Genomic DNA, 19,559 nt, shown 5'->3' with positions numbered 1-19,559 from the left:
CACAGTGTTCCAATGTGCCCCGGCTGCACTAGTTGTACTCCACCAAGGCTCACAGTTTCTGCTTGCTCGTGACTTGTGTCAAGTCTATACAGTCTTATAATCCAGTGATTTAAATTATGCATATTTGGAGTCTGTGGCGGTCGCATATCATTGGTTATTCTAAAAATACTTTGGTGAAAAAAACATTACTTTCATGGTGCTAAAAAACTGATTTAACTCTTGAAGTATTCAAATCGTCCAGCCACTTGCACATGAAAAGTGTGTGCTATACATCAGTGAAAACAAGCCCATCATTCTTGTAAAAATACAACTATGCAGAATCCCCTTGTTTCAACATGCCCTGTGTTTGTGCCCTGGTCTCCCCACAATCAAAGTATATGATTTGTGAATTAAATCATAAATTCGTAACCAATGACTGGTACACTGAAAAGTGCACGTGGATAACCTCACAGGACTTTTGGGAATGCTATGGAAATATTTATAAATATTTATGTTTGTAGCCTACATTGCTTTTATGTATGATATGAGGACAAATTGAAATTTTTTAAAAATTATTCAATAGGCATTAACATTTTCTATCATGTATAATATCATAGCACCCACATAAAAAAATGAAAATAATGTTAAGCCATAAAAAATGTGACAGGTATTTTGGGGAGATTACACTTTCTAAAAACTATGAATTCTAAAGTCTAATGCAGAGAGTTTGATAGGCATGTAATGTAGGAGGCTGAAATTTTTTTTTTTTTTTTTGTGATACCAGCATTATGGATGTGACACGTCTGAAATGCACATTGTTTGACAATCTACTTCCCAATCAAATTTTATCAACACATTTGGGCAACATGGCTCAGGCAGTAAGAGCAGTCATTAGAATCGTAGTTCTAATGAAGTCCCCAAACACAGATCAGGAGGAGGAGGGCATGAATGTGTCGCATGAAGTTAGTTGGCAGCAAAAACAGGATGGCCAAGTTACAGTTTAAGTACATAAAAAAGCATGTCTCTGAAAGATGTGTTGGTTGGGCTCTTATGGTTTAGGCATGTACTGCTGCCACAGGTACTGGCTCACTTTTCTTCATTGATGGTGTTGCTGATTGCAGCAGCAGGATGAATTCTGAAGCCTCTTCGACGTAACTAACATTCAGCCAAATGCCTCCAAACTCACTGGATGATGCTTCATCCTGTCGCAAGACAATCATCCTAAACAGACTGGAAAAGCAACAAAGGACTTTTTCAGAGCCAAAACTGGAAAATTCTGACTGGCTTAGTCATTTATCTGATTTGAATCCAACTGTACATGCATTTCATATACTGAACAGGAATTAGGGCAACCACTGAGAAAGGCAGAAACTGAACTTAGAGGCTTGGAAAAGCCTTACCAGAGAAAATTTGTCACAAAATAGTTAACATGACTTCTTTATTTTACATAACCTTAATATGTCACAAAAACTATTGTGTCCTGAAATGGGGGACTACAGTGCAGTCTAAGTACGTTGTCATTGGTACGATTTGAGTTATTTTGGCTCTGGACTCCAGCACATTGGACTTGAAATTTAACAATGAATATCAGTTTAAAGTGCAGTATTTAATTTGAGGGTATTTACAGCCATATCAGTTGATCAATGTAGGAATGACATCCCTTTTAACACAGTCCCTCCATTTTAGTAATCAGACAGTTTCCTTCACTGCTACTTTCTCATAAGTCAGGTGTATTTAATTGTTGCATAATGCACTGTTCTCACGTGGGCCGCCAAATAACGTAGGGATTTTACTCTTTACCAAACCGGGGCGCCAATTAATAATCAGTCTCATAAAATTACTGTTATCAGAAATATCCATCCATCCATCCATCCATCCATTATCTTTACCCGCTTATCCTGAACAGGGTCGCAGGGGGGCTAGAGCCTATCCCAGCATACATTGGGCGAAAGGCAGGAATACACCCTGGACAGGTCACCAGTCCATCGCAGGGCACACACACCATTCACTCACACACTCATACCTACGGGCAATTTAGACTCTCCAATCAGCCTAACGTGCATGTCTTTGGACTGTGGGAGGAAACCCACACAGACACGGGGAGAACATGCAAACTCCGCACAGAGGGGCCCCGGCCAATGGGGTTTCGAACCCAGGACCTCCTTGCTGTGAGGCGGCAGTGCTACCCACTGCACCATCCGTGCCGCCTGTTATCAGAAATATCTAACCACAAATTTATTTATTTATCCGATTTTCCCTTTTTCTCACAATTTGGTAGCCAATTGGACCCCGTCTGATTCAATTCCAGCTAGTATTAGATACACCGCCCACAACCCGTGCCTCGGCGGCCGGCAGGCACAACCCGTCCCTCGGCGGCCAGCAGGAGAGCGACGCGCCTTCAAGCCGTCTCGTCTCACAAGTCATGCTTGTTTACGCAGCGATCTACTAACCCTGTCCCTCCCTCAGGAGCAGCGAGCCAATTATTGCTGCTCCGCAGCGAGCCAATTATTGCTGCTCCGCGTGAGCCGGCCAAACTTGGCTTTTGGCAGGACCGAGAATCGAACCCCGGTGTGCAACTGCAGCAAACTGCAACCGCAAGTCTGCCGCGTCTTAGCCTGTTGCGCCACCGCGGCTCTCATGTCTATGTGACACCAAAACAGACACCGGGTTTAATAAAATATAACAAACGTACAAACACAGAACAACTTAGTAGGGTAAGTTAGTGTGTGTGTGTGTGTGTGTGCGTGCGTGTGTGCGTGCGTGCGTGCGTGCGTGCGTGCGTGCGTGCGTGCGCGCGCGCGCGCGCGCGCCTTGAACAAAGGAAAGGTAAAAGTGGGAGTGTTCGTGTGAGAAGAGTGACTACTTGCGTAGTTTACGCGAAAGACGGCGAATCAATTCACGTACATATACGGCTAACAGAATACATTCAAATGAAAAGACAAGGCAAATATAGAAACACAGATTCACAATAACAGTTAAGACTAAACTAAACACTGGCTATGCCTGAGTGTTTGTTGTCTTACTGAGTACATACGCATTGCTGGATCCAAAAGATGTGCTGTCCTTGTAGGAGTGGCAATGGTAATATGAACTGTTGTCCAAGGCTGATGCGCAGAGCTAGGATGTTCCCGTGGTTGTCTGGTCTGTTCGGTTCTGGAAAAAAATGTCCGCTGGTTCTTTTTCCATGTGTAAAAGTTGTTCCATGTGCTGTTGTTCGTTGGTGAGCTGATGTAGCGGTCTGCGTACACCAGTTTCCACTCACTATAGGCCACTAAGTTACCGTGAGTTAAAGTAGGTGTGTCCGTAGGCCTGGTGGTGCGCTGTGCAGAATTCAGCCTCTGTCTGAGTCTCGGAACAGATGAGGTGAAGAGAATGGCCAAAGAGGGTGCGTCGAAAAAGAAGGAAGAACAAAAGAGAAATTTCCCAAGAGCTGCCATGCTCTTATATTGGGTATACAGGCTCCCACCATTACAGGATTAGCTGAACCGAGCTAGACGTCATGCAGGGTGGACATCGCGGAATTGTCCCCGGGGATTGTGGGAAATGTGGTCCCTACAGAAAACTTTCAGTATCTTGTCTTCATGTTGACTCTCAAAAGCCTAGAATCAAGACAAGAGTTGTGCCAATGGCAGTCAAGGAAGCCATTATAGAAAGAAAAACTGTGAGGGATATGCGCCAAACAATATGCCTACCACAATAAGTTGTTTGCAACATTATCATGGGCAAGTATTAATGTAATTAAACTATTTTTGTGTGCTCTGCTTGACATTGCTATGGAATTAATTAATTAATAAGCAAATGGTGAAAATATATGAAATCCACCAAGGTTTGTATAAAACCTTTATTTAGTTGTTAACCAAGGCAATTTAAGACCTGAGGGAACGTATGACCACAAAGCGATTTAAACGGGAAGATAGGGACAATCATATTTTGTTATTGGCTCTGTACTCCATAATTATAGAATTTTCAAACGGTGCACATGTGCTTGATGTGCAGATTCACAAATTGTATTCTTACCATTTTTTTGGTTTCACCTGAGTGTAATGACAGCAGTTTTGAATGCATGCAGTGAGCTCCATAATCTTTGAAGAAAATTTTTTTATTTATTGATTTATCTCTAATCAAACAATTCCGTGAGATCAATTTCTGGTGTAGCCTACTGAATTCCCACATTTGGATTAGTTATTCTTTCATTGTATTCTATTCGCGTAAAACCCACAATATGACAAAAGTAAATAAACTCCCGATATGTGAAACAAACTATTGGGAAAAACAACAATACTGAGTTTGGATGTTAGAATTTTACTTGACTTGTTGGCTTTCACTTCAGTGTAAAAGGGAAACATTGCAGTTTCCTCGAATAGAAATAACCTAACGATCTACGCATTGTTTTATTCCAAATGTCGGCTTCACTATCACAGTACACTAGCTGTGTCGATGCATTGAGAGTAGGTACTTTAGCAAGCTAGATAACATTAAGCCCGGTCAAAATGCCAAAATGTAATGGTCTTAAGTGTTGTGGTATTTTACTCAAAAGGACTCAAACATTGTGACGGGCCTTAGCAATAAACATTCAAGCTCATTGGTTGAAAATTGGTTTTAATTGCCATAGCCAATGGCGTTTCAGCATCAGCGTGTTTACGGAGAAGGAGGAGGGATAAACCGTGTTGGGGTTTGAAGTTGTTTGTTGCTGCTATTCCTCTCTTGACCGTTAGAAGTCCGAAATTACCTATTGTACCTTTAACTGTCATGTCTGTAGCATTCAAGATGATACCGACAATTAGAAAAAAGGAAACTATTATAGATTACAGATCTCCTCTGTGAAAGTTAGCTTTGCATATACATTTTTAATACAATCAATTCAAACGCCTGTTTTACAGAAACATTTCCTCAAAAACTTGACTGATGTTTAGCGGCTGCTGTCAGGATTGACAAGATTCTGGAATTATCAATTCGTACTTAAAACCTCTTACATTTGATTCATTTTGCCTTATTTACCTCTCAATTTCATAAAAAAAAAAATACTGGGCGGAAGATTTGAGTGAAAAACAAGTTCAGTAAGCTCTCAAAGCTATTAAATGTATTTGTCTGAACACAGTTCTCTGATTAGCCGAGGAACACAGCTGATTGTGGCTGATTTATTAAAGAGGTTAGTGCTCCCCCTTGTTTCATTTCGGCCATCTGCAGATGAAACGGTTGAAAATTTCGCTGGAAGCGGATTGAAAATGGTTGGACTGTAGCCTATTCCAAACATAATAGGCATAATGTATTTAATTGGCCATTCTTCGTATTATAGCTAAGCTATACAATGCTTATTATGTATATAATTTGAATGATTGTTTTTTTTGTGCGATTCCTGGTTGGAAATGAACTTTACCCAATGCAAGCTGATATAAGGTAACTTTTTCAAGCTTGCTAAGCAGCTAAATATAAGCTTTTGCTCAGCTTAATTATTATGCTGATTATTCAAACAAGGTATTTTTTGCTTTCACCCTTTGTGTCTTTGTTTGTTTTGCTGTTATTATTACTGGAAGAGATTCTCCCCCATTAATACATTTTCGATCCTCTGAGGGAAAGATGGCTAGATTCCGAGAATGTAGACCGCTGTGTACGCACTCAACAATACATTTCTCACAGAAATGCATTTTCTCCACTTTTTTTACTTCTAAGCAGTTGTGGTACAACTTACTAGAACTAACTGCAAGTGTATTAGAATACTATTCATTCTCAAATGGAAAGTTTAATTGTTGTGGTGCTGTTTTCAGTGCCATCGGAGTCCTTCTCTTATTGATTGAACACTAGGAAAATGCAAGTAGTGTGTACAGTATATCACATTAAAATGCCATATACAGATTTTTGTCCGTAATACGTTCATTTAAGGTTGAACTCAAAATTTAAATCACAATATTCACGTTGATTTCGAGGAATAAATGTTTTGATTGTCCTGGCCAAAGTGAATTTGCAAATAATTGAGGAAGCGTAACCGGCCATAAACTCTGCTGTCCATAAGTAGCTAGATGAACACTTTTGCTTTGCTACAGGCTAAACGTTCGCCAACAATTCCACGTTTTTATATTGTAATTTGAATGCTCATAGAATAATTCTGTTACATGACATTGCTTTTTTACAAAAATACTTGCCTCTCCTCTCAAAGATCAGCGCACAATCTTCCTTCTATCCTATTTAGCATTCAACCATTTATTTCAGTTGTGCATCCAAATCATTAAATACAACTCAGAAATGCATTGTAATCTTAACCCATAAGAGTAAAGATTTAATCTAAAGGTTGGATAATAATTAGGCTAATTATGCCGACCGAAGCAACTGTGGCCTGTCTGCCTTTTAATAAGTTTTTGTACAACAAAGGAGTTGTCGACATTGACAATTTTGTTATTGCCACTTGGGTTTAAACGCTAATCCTGTTCTGAAGGCTATAATAAGGCTATAATATATATATATAATTAAGACCATTATGTAGCCTATATCCTTATGATGAAAGAATTTTAATGACAAAGAAATAGAAATGTATTTCATGAAATGAAATTGTTCAACAATGATGGCTGCTTGTAGCATTTTCTTCATCTCGTTACAGAATGTACTTACATTCAAGACGACACTGGATTAGTACAACACTGCTCAAAAAAATTAAGGGAACACTTAAATCATCACAGTGTAACACCAAGTCAGTTAAACTTCAGGGATATCAATCTGTCCATTTAGGAAGCACAAGCTTTGGTGCAAATGAAAGTGACAACAGGTGCAATGGAGATGCAAAAGCAGGACTGTCCCAAAAAAGGGAATGGTTTTGCATGTGGTGGCCACAGGCAATTGCTCTTTCCTTATCCTTCCTGACTGATTCTTCTCTAGTTTTGTGTTCTGCTAGTGTCCTTGTCACTACTGGTAGCATGAGGCTGTACCTGCAGCCCAATCAGGTTGCACAGGTAGTCCAGCTCCTCCAGGATGGCACTTCCATGTGTCTCCCAGCCCAGTCTCAAGAGCATGAAGAAGATACCAGGAGACCCAGCAGCAGGACCGGTATCTGCTCCTTTGTGTGAGAAGGAACAGGAGGAGCACTGCCAGAGCCCTACAAAATGACCTCCAGCAGGCTACTTGTGCATGTTTCTGACCAAACTGTCAGAAACAGACTCTATGAGGGTGGCATGAGGGCCCAACGTCCTCTTGTGGGACTTGTGCTCACAGCCCAGCACCGTGCAGCTCGATTGGCATTCGCGAGAGACCGCCAGAACTGGCAGGTCCGCCATTGGCAGTTAACACTGAGTACATGTGACGTGTGAAAGTCTGGAGATGCCACGGTGAACGTTTTTATCCAGCATGACTGGTTTGGCGGTGGGTCAGTGATGGTCTGGGAGGCATATCCTTGGAGGGTCACACAGACCTCCATGTCATAGCCAACGGTACCCTGACTGCTGTTAGGTACCGGGATGAAATCCTCAGGCCAATTATCAGACCTTACTCTGGTGCAGTGGTCTCTGGGTTCCTCCTGGTGCAGGACAATGCCCGGCCTCATGTGGCCAGAGTGTGTAGGCAGTTCCTGGATGAGGAAGGCATTAATGCCATTGACTGGCCCTCACGTTCCCCTGACCTAAATCCAATTGAGCACCTATGGGACGTTATGTATTGGTGCATCCGACTTGCCAAGTACCGCCGCAGACTGTCCAGGAGCTCACTGATCAGGTCTGGGAGGAGATGTTGTCGGGAGTTTGTACAGGCATGCGGGGGCCATACACACTACTGTTTTACATTATGAGTTGCCGTGATAAAATTCACGTTGGATCAGCCTGTAATTTCAATTTTTTACTTTGATTTTCGGTGTGATTTTGAATCCAGCCCTCAATGGGTTGATGGTTTTGGTTTCCTTTTACCTTTGTTACGTCATTTTGTTCTCAACAAATTATATAATGTATATCAGTAAAGATTTTCAACTTGAGTAAATCGTTCATTAAGATCTGATGTGTCCCTTAAGTTATCCCTTAATTTTTTTGAGCAGTGTATTTAAAGGTACAATATTATTTAAGAGCGGAATTGCAGCAACATACAACCTCAAGACAACACATGTTTATCCTTCCCACAGTCCATGAATATAACACGTAATATAAAGCATTATTATACAGTTCAGTGTTCTCATGCACTGTTTTGGAAAGCTGACAGTGACAAACGTGATGGAGCCTGCCGTCTTTTCGTAGTGTTCTAGTAAGAAAATATTCACCAAACAGGTGACTTTTAGAAATTTTCACTTTAGCTAACCAAATATATTATGAGCATACAAGTTATGTGGCTAGCTGGCTATATAACTAAGATATGAAAGTCTACCACAAATGATGCAACTAACTTATAGTGAGAGAAATAAAGGTTTAGCTAAACATGAATGATTGAACACATAAATAGATAAAAGGAACGTGTAGCTGCCCAAATTGCTCTCCAGACAAGCGATCACTGAAACTCTGTGTCCTATTGTTTATCTAGTTAGAAAATGATACCAGTTAGCTATCAGTAACAACAAGCAAGTGAGCTATTACTAGTTGGCTTCCCGATGTTCGTATTGCCACAGGTGGCTATTTGTGAATTTGTTAAGCTAACTATAGCTAATTTGCTTGTTGCTACCGATAGTGAACTGGTATTGTTTTATAGCTAGATATGGTAGTCTTCGCTCGGATAATAATCAATAGTATACAGAGTTTATCTGGAGCGCAATTTGGGCAGCTACACAGAATGAGCCCCCACGCCATAGGCTGTGGCAGCAAATCTTCAACCAATGGGCTTAAATTGTTGTACAGCTGTGCAATGTGTTGGTTCAGAGTGAATTTAAGGACTATAAACACAGGCAGAGGGTGAGTCAACTTTGTCAGTGTTTTTCAATGATTGAAAGGGATCTACAATTGTCTTGTAACAACAACCCAAAAATCTTACCTACTCTAAGTTGAGTGCAATTTATAAAACATTTATAAATCACATTGGTGCAAAACTACTTTAAATCAGGCTATTTATTGAGCTAATCAATTAATTGATTGTTAATTAGGCAAAGTAAATGGAAATATATGTTGAAAGGTAATGTTACTGAATACCCTAGTTCTATCACACAGTATGCCACTGCCATCTAATACAGGCAGTTACTGGATAAGATAACGTACATTAGATTGTAATGTGGAGGGACTTATGCTTGACATTTCTTAGTTTTTTTACTTTCATTTTTTACATTTACATTTTAGTCATTTGGCAGACGCTTTTAATCCAAAGCGACTTACAAGTGCATAGGTTCTACCACAAGTCAAAGCATCACATCCAGAACTAGGAAAATACACCTGGACTGCTGTTCTAAACATAGTCGTCATCATAAGTGCAATTTTTATTTATTTTTTATTTATTTTTTTCGGGGGGGGGGGGGGGGGGGGTTAGACAGGGATAGGGGTATCAGAAGGGGGGGGCGGGGTAAATCAGGAGGGAGGACTAAGGTAGAGTTTGAAGAGGTGTGTTTTGAGTCTGTGTCGAAATAGGGGGAGGGATTCTGCTGTCCTGATAGTGGTAGGCAAGTCATTCCACCACTGAGGAACCAGAACGGAAAACAGGCGTGAACGTGCAGCTCGACCGCCAGGTGCCCGTAGAGAGGGAACCGTAAGGCGACCAGAGCTGGCAGACCGGAGTGGTCTAGCTGGGGAGTAGGGAGTGATCAGGGATTGTATGTAATGTGGGGCAGTCCCCTTAGCAGCCTGAAATGCCAACACTAGGGCCTTGAATCGGATGCGTGCGGCAATAGGAAGCCAGTGGAGGCCAATGAGAAGCGGGGTGACATGAGCCGACCTGGGCTGACTGGTGATCAAGCGGGCTGCAGCATTCTGGACCAGCTGGAGGGGCTTGATGGCGCACGCTGGAAGACCGGCTAGGAGGGAGTTGCAGTAATCCAGGCGGGAAATGACGAGCGCCTGGACTAGGAGCTGGGTGGCTTTCTCCGTCAGGAGATGACGGATGCGGCGTATATTATACAGAAAGAACCTGCAGGTTCTGGCAGTGGAGGACACTTGTGGAGCCAGGGAGAGGCAGTTATCAAGAGTCACCCCAAGATTCTTTGCCGTACGGGAGGAGGAAACTACAAAGTCCTCCACAGTCAGTGAGAGGTCGATTGACGGAGAGGACTTAGCAGGGATGTAGAGAAGCTCAGTTTTGGCAAGGTTGAGCTTCAGGTGATGGGAAGTCATCCACGCAGAGATATCAGCCAAGCAGGCAGAGATCTGTGTGGTGATTTGGGTGTCGGGGGGGAAGGAAATGAAGAGTTGGGTGTCATCAGCGTAGGAGTGATAAGAGAAGCCGTGGGAAGAGATAACAGAACCAAGGGACATGGTGTATAGCGAGAAGAGGAGAGGCCCAAGAACCGAGCCCTGCGGGACTCCAGTTCGTAGGGGTTGAGGGTCGGAGAGTGCGCCCCTCCAAGTCACCTGGTAGGAGCGACCAGAGAGGTAGGAGGAAAACCAAGCGAGTGCAGAACCTGTGACACCCATCCCAGACAGCGATGAGAGCAGAATCTCATGGTTGACTGTATCGAAGGCGGCTGACAGGTCGAGGAAGATGAGGACAGAGGAGAGGGATTTTGCTTTAGCAGAGTGGAGTGCCTCAGTGACCGCGAGCAGGGCGGTTTCAGTGGAGTGGCCACTCTTGAAGCCAGACTGGTTGGGGTCATGGAGATTGTTGTGGAGAAGATAAGTGGACAGTTGGGAGCAGACCGCCCGTTCCAGGGTTTTAGCAAGAAAGGGAAGAAGAGAGACAGGCCGGTAGTTGTTCAGGGCAGAGGGATCAAGAGTAGGTTTTTTGAGGAGGGGAGTGACTCTGGCCCTCTTCAGGGAAGAGGGCATGGTGCCGGAAGAGAGGGAGGTGTTGATTAGAGAGGAGAGAAAAGGGAGAATGTCCTCAGATATAGATTGTAGGAGGGGAGAGGGGATGGGGTCAAGAGGACAGGTGGTCGGACGGTGGGAAGTAAGGAGTTTGTGTGTCGGCGTCAGAGAGGGGAGAAAAGGAGGTTAGGGAGTTGGGGAGGGTAGGAGGGTCAGCAGGGGTGGAGGGTTGGGAGAAGGAATTGCGAATACTTGAATACGATTTTCCGGGGCTACGTTCCTGAGTAACTGTTTGTAAACCAAAATTTTGTAAGCCAATTTATATATCATATAAATATCTATTAAGTATCTTTTAATATCATTGATTTAATAGATACGTTCCGGGCAGTTGATAACAATAATAATTATATAAAACCTTTAGGCCTATTTTCATTCATTGGTAAACCATCGGAACCTCTGTATGGTTATTAGATTAAATTAATGACTAAAACGGCAATGGCAACTCCATTTTAAGTTTTTAACCAAAACATGGCTGTCAGCGTTGTACCTGTGGCTAATGTGATGTTCTTCTCAGCCAACAGTCACTGTATCGAAATGAAATGGGTAGAGATTTAAACATCTCTATCTGCCTAGTGAACTAGTTGATCAATACATAAGTTACGTCGACAAGAAGCTGGCTTACAACAGCTGACCTGATTTCTGCTGTCTGAGTGTGATTTCACCAGGTGGTTTCTATTTCTATCCTCCTAGTTATCCTCCTAAATTAACCTTAAATCTCGTTTTTTGCAGGTTTGTGCGAAAGACACGGCTGTCCATTTTCCACTAGGGTTGTCCGTATTCTGAGACCCCTTACAAAGAAATCCATGTTTAAAGCATGTATAAATACAAACAAAACATGATTCAAACAACCATGATTCAAATGTTTGTTTCCCTCTGGCGAGTATTTTGGTATTGTTGGTGACCTCCAGAAACAAGCTTCTCAGATCTTTCGTGATGAATGCTTCTCCTGATGGGAAAAAAAGGGCACTGTGGTCCCCCAACTGTCAGAACCTACAAATGCGTCAGACCGCTGCAGATTAGTGCGCTAACATATGCCACCTGGTGGTGGTTGTGTGAACAACAAGTAATTACTCTGCAAAACAAAAAGACTCCCATTGCCAGATCCTAATGAAACCCGACACCGATGTTGGAACAGGTTACGAAAGGTACTTCAGGCTGATCTTTCTAGGGGGAACATGCCGCTATTCTATGAGGTTAACTTGTTTTTACTGTTTGTGTAATAAATCAGCTAGAAGGTTTGTAGCTTGTTTATTGCCTATGGATCGTTCTTAATGCATGTCACAAACCATGTGACCTTGACTCATCTATGTTGGAGGACAAGCTGCCCATAGAACTCAGTGGGCCTCATTTATCAAACGTGAGCCGAACAAACTTCACAGTAAATCCATTGGAAGTGCATTTGCACAAATAATGTGGGATCTATCAAACTTTTCAGATGTCAGTTTTTTCGTAGGAGCTGAAGAAACTTCACGAGTGTTTATTTTTTTAAATGAAAATGGAAATCTTGTAAGCTCACTGGGAGGAAGGAGGTGGGGAGTGCATTGTTTTATTTCAATGTCTTAGACATCATGAACATCAGTATGTACCATCTTAACAGATGCTCCAGGACCTGGCACATTTTTCGTATTTAACAAGAAATAAAGACCGCCCGCCATATTTAAAAATGCATGGCATCTAATCCAACATCAGTTTCAACCTTCTTCCCTCCATTGGAATTACATGGTTCGGTATGTGGTGAAATTTATATCGGAATGGATCCCATTTTTAAATGTGGCAGGTCGGGTATTTTTAAATGAAAAATTGTACAGCTCCTAGTACACCTGTTAAGATGAACGTCATCATGAACACCAGCAGTACCAAGATATTTAAATAACAAAACAATGCACTGTATTTATACAGCTTAAAGCATTTTTTATCATGAAAAAACTGGTTGAAGCAGGTGGTTTTAATGTTGTGGTTGATCGGTGTATGTTTTCGGTTTGTTGAACTTCCATTAACAGAAATTCGGTCTCCGCTTCAGAGAGCTTTTTTCTTTTTTGACTATCTCTTTAAAAAGCCGAAATTCCGTTTTACGAGCATCAATTTATGCTAATCACAAATTTTGTGAACGTGCCTTTGATGTATGATTACTTGGTATATATCAACATACACACGTCGATACGAAAAAAAGCTGTGTCTACGCCTGAAAATAAATAAATAAATGAGGCCCATTGTTTTTTTCCGAAAAAATGTTTTTTAAATCTCTGGTCAACAACATAGCATATAAATACAGAGGACATGGATGTATTATGGTTCATTTCTGTGCAGTTCATGGTTGCTTTAATCGAGCTGATCAGGAGAGAGATGGGTAGTTTTTTTGTTTGCCAAAGATTATTAGGGCTGCGTTTCCCAAAGCCTTCTAAACACTACGTTGTTTGTAAGTTATACCTTAAGCTCTGTACCTTAACCTTTCAGCGTGTTTCCCAAAACGTTCTTAGTAAGTATACCTTCTGTAAGCGATACTTTTGTAAGGTTGCTCTGGACGACTCTTAGCTATACTATCGATGTTGTCAGCTCACTCCGCCAGTAGCCAATATGTGTAACTGGCCCCAGTTATTTGCCATCATCTTATATTACAGCCCATGGTAATGCTTACATTATGTCACATGAGTCACACAGAGTTCTTAAAAAATAGAATGGTTATTTATTTTATCTTATTTATTTATATATCAATTCCTTACCACACCAGACCTGATGTTTTGGCAAGCCTTTCTCCGGCCATCTTGAGAAAGGCTTCGCCAAAATGTTGGCTCAGGCATGGTAGTTCATTGATATATGAGTAAATAAATGAAATAACCACTATCTGTGTGCCCCTGATATTTCTGCTTATTCAGTTGTCATACACTTCATGTCATATACAAAATGTCTTCTACACTTCTTCTATATCTTCAATTAGTATAGGAATTGTGATGGGGTGGCAATATTGCCTGTCGCGTGCCCTTCTCCTCTAAACACCACCCCCAAGACAAAACTTTGGTCAAAAAAAGTTGGCTTAATCGAGTGTAAAAAACGTTGTAAGCAAAAAAACTAAATATTTTGATCAAAGAAAAATAAATCTGAAGTTAATACAAAATAATTTAAAATACAGTCAAACACGATATGTTTTCAAACAATCTAATATTTTTTTAATTTACCAAGTTATTATTTTTCAGTTTCAACCTTTGAACAAATATAAAGTCTCAAATCTGGCTCAATATGTGTCAAACTGAAAGCCTGGTATTGAAGGAAAGAGCCTTGACGTGATACTTTTCTGATTAGACTCGCATTGCTACTTCCACTGTTTCTCAGAAACCAAATTGCTCCCCTGCATGCTTGTAGGTACAGTGTTGCCGGCATAAAGATGACACAGGCTACTAATTTAGTGACATAGTGACACAAATGAGGGCTGAGACTGGTGTACAGCCACTGTTCTTTTGGCTGTACCCTATATATTTTTTTCTATTTGCTTTTTGTTGAACTGCATTTGGTGGGGGAAAAAAAAACAACATAAATGTTCTCATTTTTTTCTAACAAAAATACTTTTGACAAGCTGTTCTTTTGACAATCTTAAGGTGCTCGTCTTAGGTGCTTCTTTTCAGATGGATTATTTGCCTTAAACCACATTGTCAGAAATAGCTTTGCAATGGCAGGTACAATATAATTAATATGTTCCTATTGTGCTTATTGCACCATCTCAACAATTAAGAAGAGACTGAGGTTAGCTAATAGGCTCCTAATTAGGTGGTTAGTTTTGGTGGGACTGTGTCAACACTTTCACCAATTAGGAGCCTACTGATTCACTTCAGTCTTTAATTTGATCAGATTTAAATATGTTCAACAACGCTTATGTTACAGAATTGTGCTATGCTTCCGTCCAGACAAGCTAGAGCAGACTGAAATCCACTGATCTTAGCAGCAGTGGCTATGGGCTAGCTACTATAACTAAATACACTAACGAATAACGTCAGTTTAAATAGCTAGCTTAAGTGGCTCAGATGTTTTAGAAATCATATTAATCATATTTTCTTGGCTTATCATGGCACGTGGTAGTCTGCAACAGAACTAGCTACAAAGCTACCAACAACTAGCCAGAACATGAGCCAGAATGATCTTGATGGTGTACCGGGGATTGAGAATGTGGTGTAGACATTTTTTATGTATAAGCAGGAGGGAAACATGGAATGAAATCCTGCATAGTTATACAAGTGGATTTTGGTACATTTTGTGCTACATTTAAAATGCTGCAAGTGCACTTTTGCAGGGTACATTCAGGATGGCACCTCATGTACATCTTTTGACCTCAATCTATTTCTTCAGTTTAAAGCAAAAACAAAGCAATTTACTTTGCTGTTTCAATACTTTCGGAGGGGACTGTATTTTACAAGGTCCTCATGATTATGGAAGGATTTTGGGGATTTAAAAATAAATAAAAATGAGTAATAAGTCTGTTATTTTTTATTGTCTGCATTTACTTTTTGAACATTCTCATGTTCATTCCCTAGCCTGAGCATCACTGTTCAATGCGTCCTTCAAACTCAATCTTACTAATGCAATTTAGCTAGCTACGTCCCTGAAGATTTAAATTTGTCATTCCTCCTTTTCTAAAGCTCAGATGTACTGGGGTTCATTGTAATCAAACTAGGATTCCGTTTTCTGTCTGTTCAGTCCTGTACTTACTCTGTCTCCAAAATATTGCAACATGTTGCACTAAGCTGTTTTCGCTAAACATTCGCCTGCCATTCTGCAGTCACCATCTCATCATCACATGTTTCTCATCCTAAATGGCAGCAAATAAAATTTAAAACTGCCTAATGTAGACTATATATACATTTAATGTTCATAGAATAATGCAGTTGCATGATTTTGCTTTTTTAATAAAAATTAAATTATAAAAAATCCTGACCCTCAGTCCTTTACAAGATCTTCTTGTAATTATTTTATTTTTTTTCCAGTATGGCCAACATCCTTTGAAAATACGGAACATGAAAATGTTTCACCCAACCATCAGTTTTTTAAACGTTCCTAGTACCCTATTTAGCAGTCTTCCATAAAGATGCCATTTGATAAATGCAGCCATGAATACAACTCAGAAATATATTTAAATCTTCAGAAAATACTACTTGTAAGAGTAAAAACTTGTAATTAGCTTAATTATGCTGACAGAAGCAACAGTAGCCTATCTTACTTTTAATATGTTTCTGGACAACAACAGAGTTCTACGACTTGGTTTGTGACATGGCTCGGAAAACAACTGTTCTTGCTACCTGGGTTTAAACGCCAGTCCTGTTCTGAAAGCTACACCCTATTACATTATATTAGCCAATTAAAATAAATGCAATCTAAAACAACATTTATCTGATTAAGATACCCACGTATAGCTATTAGATTGTAATGTAGTTGGAATAATGGAATTGTACCCAACATTTCTTAGTTTTAAATACTGACCTTGATACTGGGTGTATTTCTCACATAATAAAATGCCATCTAGTACAACCCATTACTGGATAAGATGACCATTTGTATTTGATTGTAATGTGCATGGAATAATGAAATTATGACATTTCGTTTTTAGTCAGAATATTGACCTTGTATATTTTTTCCCCATCTTATTAATTACAGATGGATGTAATTACTGCTAAATAGTGCTACATAAATGCTCATAAAGGTTTTGTCATGTTATTGTTATTTTTGACATTTTTGTATGTTATTAGGTACAAAAAAAATAAAATCTGTATAATCGGCATTATATCAGCCATCACCCACTCTGCTCTCTGAATATCGGCATCGGGCATTAAAAAACCCATATCGGTCGACCACTAATGTTTTCATTGCCAGGCACAAATGTAGGTAAAAGTAAAATGAGCATTCCCTTAATCAGTTGGTCAAACAATTTGAATTTTATTGGGCAGTAAAACTGCACTTCTTATGCTTTGCAAAAAATTATAAAAGCACTGAAGCAGTGTTAACACTCATAGCATCACAACAAACCAATATTCTTCAGTGCAAATTATAATCCATATAAAGAATATGTATTTAGAATTTGTACTTTGGTTCTTTGTTAGTTACTATTGTTAACATGCAACTGGTGTTTAACGTTACTCTTCGCTTCCCTCCATGCTGGACTGGGTATGTTGTTGGCACTGTATTACTCCCATCACATCTGCTAATTGATGGTAATGGGTAACGCTTGCTGTGAAGTCAACTACTACAGTCGGTAGGCAGATGATATGTTCCTTTTTCATGATTCGGTTGTTGCTCACAAGCTGCAAGATGACTTGCCTGGTTCTGTGATCTCCTACGTGGAAAATGCCTCTGTCCTAAGTGTCTAGCAGTTAGCTGATTAGGCTTCTTCAAGTCACTCTACTATTTATCCATTAAATGCATAGTTTAATTGTATTCATACTACCAATGTCAGACGTCAAGTAGGCTAATTGTCCCCCACCAAAGAAATCAAAGGTGGCGAATTGGGCAGTCTCAGAAGGCTGGCATCATGGCTACTACTGGGCCTGCACAAAGGTTTTAACGGGGCATTTACTTTTTCATAGGTGTGATATGCTCTGGAAATCACCTTCCCTGAAAGCTGGTACATTTAGACAGTCTGGAATTATACGTCACATTAGGTCCTTTGTCATGCATTCACTCTCTGTGAGCATGATGCTCTTCTCTACTTGCGTAACTCTGAAGTGTAACATTTTTGGGCAGGGAAATCCTATGATAAAGCTCTGTTAGCACACAAATAAAAGTCTTGAGGGAGTGATCAAAGAAGAGAAGCCATGTAGTTGTTGGGTTTACTCAATTCATTTTTCATGTTTTTTGCAGCTATTTAGAGAAGTATGAGAAGGTCCACCATTTTGGGGAGGATGAGGAGGAAGTCCACCCAGGTAATCCTAAACCATCTCTTCCAATCGGTGCGATCCCCTGCTCCTACAACTTCCAGCAACACACTGTATCAGGTAAAGTCCCGCTGCAGCCTCACCATTACCTGCAGGGGTTTTCATCACAGTAAATTTGGTAACTTTGGTGGCCACCAAAATGATTTTACATACCACTAGGGGCTTTTCACATACTACAAGGGAAGTTACAACCAGATATATATAATTTGGAAAACGGCAAATAAAATCATATCTGAATAAATGATTTTTGGGTTTTTCAGTCAGTGAATGGCAATACGTTGTATTAGTCGCTAGGTTGCTAGATGTCAGGACTAGTAGAAGAAGCCATTGAATTTGGCCTGGCATATTCTATTAATCAAATGCAGAAAAAAACTAACATGTTCATTTTTCCTATGACAATAGCAGCCGCTTTTATGATGAAAAATCACGCAGAGAACTTATGAAATCAACAGCTTATTAGCAACTAGATGCACATGCAACAATCGCAAACCTTTAAATGAAATGGAAAAAGAGAAAAGTCACCTTAATCAAACTTTTTAGTTGTTATACTTGACTTTTTCAAAGGTGTTTGGAATTTAGGCTAATTCATTTGAAACTGTCCTTTGTAGCTAGTTTCCATTGTTTTTTAGGGGGCCCAGTTCCAAAGGTGTTAGGCACCATATTATTTTTCCTGTTTTTATTTATTTTTAATTTTTCTGACCCTTTTCCAGTTTCGGGCATAACAGTAGTCACTTTGTACAAAACTAAAGATTACGGTGTTTGGCCAAAAGGTGGCCCTATAGCAATCAATTTAAATGGCAATGGCCGTTTGAGCTACAGTCATGAAATCTTGTTCCACATCTGCCCCTAAGCACGTGGAACAATTTTGCCTGAAGGACCTGTAACTTCTGCCTACTTTTCCGATTTTCCGTCATTTTGAATATTTTGAAAAACACTTAAAAATCCTACTCCTAGAAAGTTTGACAAATCTGCATGGAACTTGGCATGTCTAAAACCTTCCACTTTTTCTCCCTAATGAAGTCCTTTGTTCTGTCTCCGTAAGTTTGCCGACAGAATGTTTTTGTAGACGTTTGTCATCCTGCTGCTACCATCATGAGTTACATTATCAGTAAAGATTAGTGAGCCCACTCTAGAAGCAGCCATGCCCAAGCCATGACACTTCCTCCACCACCGAGCCACTTCACATTGGGCTTGGGACTGAAAGGGTTAACAGTAGGCCATGGTGGCCTTTCCTTGTGTAGGGGCAACCTGTATGGTAAATACAGTTGGACTGTAAGAGAAAAAAATAAAATAAAAAATGGGTAAAACATTAAGTAAGCTTATCAGTATAGCTGCCAGAATACGTAGACATTGTACATGATAATGCTATGCAGGTTATATCACCTACAATGGTGTAGCATTAATGGGACATACCCATTAAGGCTGTGAAAATTCAGGGGAGCCGCGGTGGCGCAACAGGCTAAGACGCAGCAGACTTGCGGTTGCAGTTCACTGCAGTTGCACACCGGGGACCGGGGTTCGATTCTCGGTCCTGCCAAAAGCCAAGTTTGGCCGGCTCACGTGGGGCAGCAATAATTGGCTCGCTGCTCCAGAGGGAGGGATTTGGCAGGGTTATTAGATCGCCGCACAATAAGCACCTCGGGCGCCTCGGAAACACGGCAACGGGCACGAGACGAGACGGCTTGAAGAAGGCGTGTCGCTCTCATTCGGGCCGCTGAGGGACGGGGTTCGGGCGGTACATCTAATACGACTACCTCCAATTGAATCA

At 40.6% G+C, this 19,559-nt stretch overlaps 1 protein-coding gene across 1 annotated transcript in view; it reads left to right on the top strand.

Annotated features, from left to right (window-relative positions):
• Nucleotides 1–19,559, top strand: part of arid2 (AT-rich interactive domain 2) — a 110,267-nt gene that overhangs the window by 13,265 nt on the left and 77,443 nt on the right. The window contains exon 4 of the mRNA XM_061251051.1: nt 17,718–17,851. Within this exon, the coding sequence (XP_061107035.1) occupies nt 17,718–17,851 (134 nt within the window). The remainder of the gene's footprint in view (nt 1–17,717; nt 17,852–19,559) is intronic.

This window comes from Conger conger, chromosome 8 (genome assembly GCF_963514075.1).
Source record: "Conger conger chromosome 8, fConCon1.1, whole genome shotgun sequence".
NCBI classification, from domain to species: Eukaryota; Metazoa; Chordata; class Actinopteri; order Anguilliformes; family Congridae; genus Conger; species Conger conger.
Note: the sequence above shows the minus strand (reverse complement) of the source record. Positions and strands in the feature narration are given on the sequence as shown.